At 36.2% G+C, this 4,737-nt stretch overlaps 1 protein-coding gene across 1 annotated transcript; it reads left to right on the forward strand.

The window, feature by feature from the left end:
* Window positions 1–911: 911 nt before the first annotated feature.
* On the forward strand, window positions 912–1,277 carry LOC140450969 (uncharacterized). The gene has a single exon (XM_072544670.1). The coding sequence runs from the start codon at window positions 912–914 to the stop codon at window positions 1,275–1,277; it is 366 nt and encodes a 121-aa protein (XP_072400771.1).
* The last annotated feature ends 3,460 nt before the right edge of the window (window positions 1,278–4,737 follow it).

A 4,737-nucleotide genomic window follows, 5' to 3' on the forward strand; every position in this document is an offset into this window, starting at 1 on the left:
TAGCTCTGATCCAAAAAGACGAACAAGGACACGATCGAGTCATAGCTTACGCCAGCAGATCTTTATCAAATCCGGAGAAAACTACAGTGTAACAGAAAAAGAACTAGTAGCCATCGTATATGGAATAGAGAAAATGCGTCCGTACTTGGAAGGCTATCAGTTTTCAGTCGTAACTGATCACCAGAGTTTAAAATATCTACAATCAATAGAAAATCCGCCAGGAAGATTGGCCAGATGAGCCATGGCTTTACAACAGTTCGATTTCGACGTCATCTACCGCAAAGGAACGCAGAATCATTTAGCTGACACACTCTTCCGAGAACCAGTAGACGCAATTAGTACTGTTACACTTGGAGAACTATAAAATGATTGGTACAAAAAGAAAATAGAGGAGGTGAAAAACAACGCACAAAGATTCCCAGATTATATGATAAAAGACAGTCAACTATACCGACATTTCTGGGATAAATATGACTACAAAGAAACAGAGTTATCTAATCCGTGGAAGCTCTGTATTCCATCAAATAAGCAAAAACAGCTAATATCCGAAAACCACGATACGACATCGTCCGGACACTTAGGCATAGCCAAAACAATTGCAAGACTGGCACGAAAATACTACTGGCCTAACATGTTTAGAGATACAGCAAAGTTAGTCAGAAATTGTCACAGCTGTCAAATATACAAACCCTCACAACAACAAACTCCCGGAAAAATGTATTCAACCTCAATCCCAGAACGACCATGGCATACAGTCCCCACCGACATGATTGGACCACTGCCAAGATCAAGCAAAGGCAACATCTACGCAATCGTTTTTCAAGACACTTTTTCGAAATGGGTAGAGATTGTCCCAGTAAGACGAGCCACAGCCAGTGTTGTGTGTCAAGCTCTAAAAGACAAAATAAATAATGAAATTCGGATGTCCGACCAAACTCATCTCAGATAATGCAACTTCGTACGAAAACAGAGAATTCAGAAGTTCACTAAAAGAATTTAACATAAAAAAACACGAGATACCGCCATATTCACCACAGAACAACCCAGACGAAAGAACAAACAGAGTAATCAAGACAATGATAGCCCAATTCTGCGACAACAATCACAAGAAATGGGACACGTACATACCAGAACTGACTTTTGCTATTAACTCCGCAAAGCACGACTCCACCGGATTCTCTCCAGCTTATTTAAATTTCGGCCACGAACTAGACATACCCAGTAAGTTAGTAGACGCGCCTAATCCATCCGACATAATCTCACCATCGTACAAGTGAAGAACATCGAGAAAGGTTTACAACATTTCTAACGCTGCCAAACAACTAAACGCCAAATTAGCTCCTAAATTCTCCGGTCCATATACTATTCACAAAGTATTATCAAAAGTAATTTTTCAGTTGAAAGACGCAACGGGAAAAACAGTCAACAAAGTTCACATTAAAGATTTAAAACCGGCTCACGACGATAACATATAATCCCAATCAAACACAACCACTACCTTAACCATCCCCACCACCCTTTTTACCACAAGTTACAATACAACACGCCTGTATTGCAGGAACAGTATGGAAAACAGCCCTATCAGAAGACCACGCTGACCCCAGGCAGGAACTGCGAAACAATAAACAGCAATGCGTTCCACGAAATGGAAGACATTTTGGAAATTCCAGAAATAATGAGCCCGTTATCGGACAGTTTTGCACTACCACTCACTCCAGGCCGCGAGTGCGAATATATTATAGCCACCCCAAAAGAAAATTCAAATAGAGGCACATATGGGGGTAACACAATTGAATAACCCCATAACATCAGTAAAAGTGTCCATGCCTCTCAAATCACTGCTGCCACCAAATTTGAAAGGAAAAGGATCATACCGCCTAAGACTCACAGCAACAAACACGATCCGGATAAGGTACAACCGCGAGTGCTAGTGCTAGTAAGTGAGGTAGTTGTCGTGCGGAAGACGTTTTTGGTTTTGCGTATTTGAATATGTAATTGAGTATATAGAAATGTTTCTTCAACGTCGATATTCCCAAAAAAAACTCTTTATTTCGAAAATAAGTTACAATTTTTGAGAAATTCTACAAACTACTACATTTAATGATTTAAACTTGACTATTGAAACATAATAATTACAATAATAATAAAAATATTGATTTCTTCCTATTTATAACGTCGGATATCGGAATCTGCTGATTCTTAATAGTAAGGGAGCTTATGGCTACATTTCTCCTCCCTCCATTGGTTGGGACTTCGTCCTCGAAGTTTTGGTTACTTCGGCTATCAGCTCGTCTAGTATCTGGATCTGGGCAGGATGCAATTTTTCTCCAAATAGGATTTTGGAAATTCGTTTTCTTTTCCTAATTAGGAAGATTATTAGGAAAGCTAAAATAGTTAAAAATATTATAACAGAAGTGGTGCTCAGTCCTATGGATAATCGGGGTAGTACTTCTATGGTATCTATTGGTTGAATTTGGCCATGTGTCTCTGGAATTGTTAATTTTTCAATTTTCATCTCATGGTTTGGTATTAATTTTATTGGAACAATTTTTGGAATGGAAATATCTTGAGACGTCTTTTTATTAAATTGGATACCTTCAATCATTATTGGTACATCTGTCGTCAAGAGGCTGGTTGAATTAATTTCTATCTGCTGGATTCTCATTGGGTGAACTATTCCTAGCAATATGACTTTGCTGATTTCTTGGAAAAAGTTCTCTGTGATTAATGTTTTTGTGCAATTATCTACATTGGGTATGTTACATTTGGATTGTACATAGTTGGAACAAACTATGTTATCGCCTTGTCCTATACAAGTGTTGAACCATTTATTATTTGTATAGTAGCTTGCAGGTGGCAGAATCATAACATGATCTTTGTTTGGAATGGGATAGATTTTATAGGTAGTATAAGGAATTTCATGGAGTATAGGGATTTTAATTATTATGAGCATTGTATTTGAAGTTACACAAACTAAAGTTTTTGTTGACTCTATAAGTTCATAAGGGTGTTCATTACTATTGGGAATTGAATTTCTGGGATAAATTTTGAGAAGGTTCTCTTTAAGGTCTATTATTTCCTTTAAAGTGAATAATTCTATATTAGAGATATTAAGTTCAGATAAAGTAATGGTTCTTATAAGTTTCATTAGAAATTCGTTTATATTTTGGAGATTTATTATCTCGTTGTGTAGAATGATATAGCTGTCAAAATCAGCTGATAATTTGTTGAGTGCAGATATGAGAATTGAATTATCAGAATTTAGTTTTTCTAAAAGTTTATCGAATCTCGTGTTAAAAGAGTTTCCATAAGATATTTGGTTATTAAATTTTTTTATGATTTCGTTTTGTTTATTTTCTAAAGAGATTATGTGTGATTTTAACAAGTCTAAGTCAGAGTCGTCTGGATTTCCAGTCACGTATTTGATGGCTGTACCTAGAAAATTAAAAAGTCCGCGTTTCTGTTTTCGCGTAATCTTGTGTAGATCGTCTTTTGTTTGTTCTTGTATGTGGGTGTATTGGGAGTACAGTAGCGAGAGAGGTGCATTTTTGAAGTGATCTTTGAAATAGCTTGTCGGACTAGCGTCAATACTGTCGGATAATTTGTCTAGTGGAATGTGAAGAAAATGTCTGTGATAGTGGGAGATTTCTCTTGATTTGCCTATCTCTTCAGCATAGTAACCATTATTCGGAATCTCCTGAATATTGAGTGGATGGACCAGGGCGAGGATTGTCCTGTGAAAAATTTGGGTCTTGAGTAGGTTTATCTACATGTTTTCGTATTCGTTTTACATATTTAAGGTGAGTGCTTGTTAAATTTTGTTTATCTGTTTTACCGATTATTTTTGTTTTGTCTTGCGTTTCTGGATGAATAGTGGAGAAAGGGGCTTGTAATTTGGACTTATGTTTTTTCTTAGAAACATATAGGGATTTTGTAAGGTCTATTTCCGGAATATCTTCGGCATTTTCGTTTTGTCTATCTAAGAGTTGTTGTCTTTTTTGTTTTTGTTTATTATATAGTTCTGCAATAAAGGGTTGGAGTTCTTCTTTATGTCTTTGATTATATGTTTCGTATATCGGAAGATCAAAGTCGAAATGTATTTCTTCTGCATAGGGTCCGTACAGAATTGAGAACGGGGAATAATCTGTGGAACTGTGGATTGATTGGTTGTAAATAAGAATGGCGTGTGTTAGAATGTCATCTAACGAATCATTTGGATTTTGGGCTTGTAAGGTCCTAAGTTTTTCAATAAGAGTTGAATGAAAGCGCTCTACTGGAGAGTTTGAGGAAGAATTGTTTACTGTTGTAAAATGTATTTCGATTTTGTGGATATTTAGGAATTCTTTAATGACTGCGGAATTAAATTCGGTGCCGCTGTCGCATACAATCTTTTTTGGGTAATTGTGGTGCGAAAAGTAGTGTCTTAATTTATTTAGTATGGAAATGGAAGTTTTGTCGGTGAGCTTATAGCATTGACCGTATTTGGAAAAAGAATCTATTATTGTGAGATACAGGTTTTTATTGCAGTGGAATAGATCGATATGTAATATATCAAAAGGTTTTTGACCTAACAACGGTCCTAATTGGGGAAGTTTATAAGGGCGTCGTTCGTATTTATTTTTTAGGCAAATTTCGCATTTATTGATAAAATTAGAAATAGTTGTCTGCATTGATGGCCAATAAAATTTTTGTTTTAAATGTTTTTAGGTTTCAATTATTCCGTTGTGATTTTCTACG

This window comes from Diabrotica undecimpunctata, chromosome 9, assembly GCF_040954645.1.
Source record: "Diabrotica undecimpunctata isolate CICGRU chromosome 9, icDiaUnde3, whole genome shotgun sequence".
Lineage (NCBI taxonomy): Eukaryota > Metazoa > Arthropoda > Insecta > Coleoptera > Chrysomelidae > Diabrotica > Diabrotica undecimpunctata.

What these genes read in the sequence shown, in the direction of transcription:
- LOC140450969 (XM_072544670.1), top strand. Translation starts at nt 912, where the DNA reads ATGAAATTCGGATGTCCGACCAAACTCATCTCAGATAATGCAACTTCG.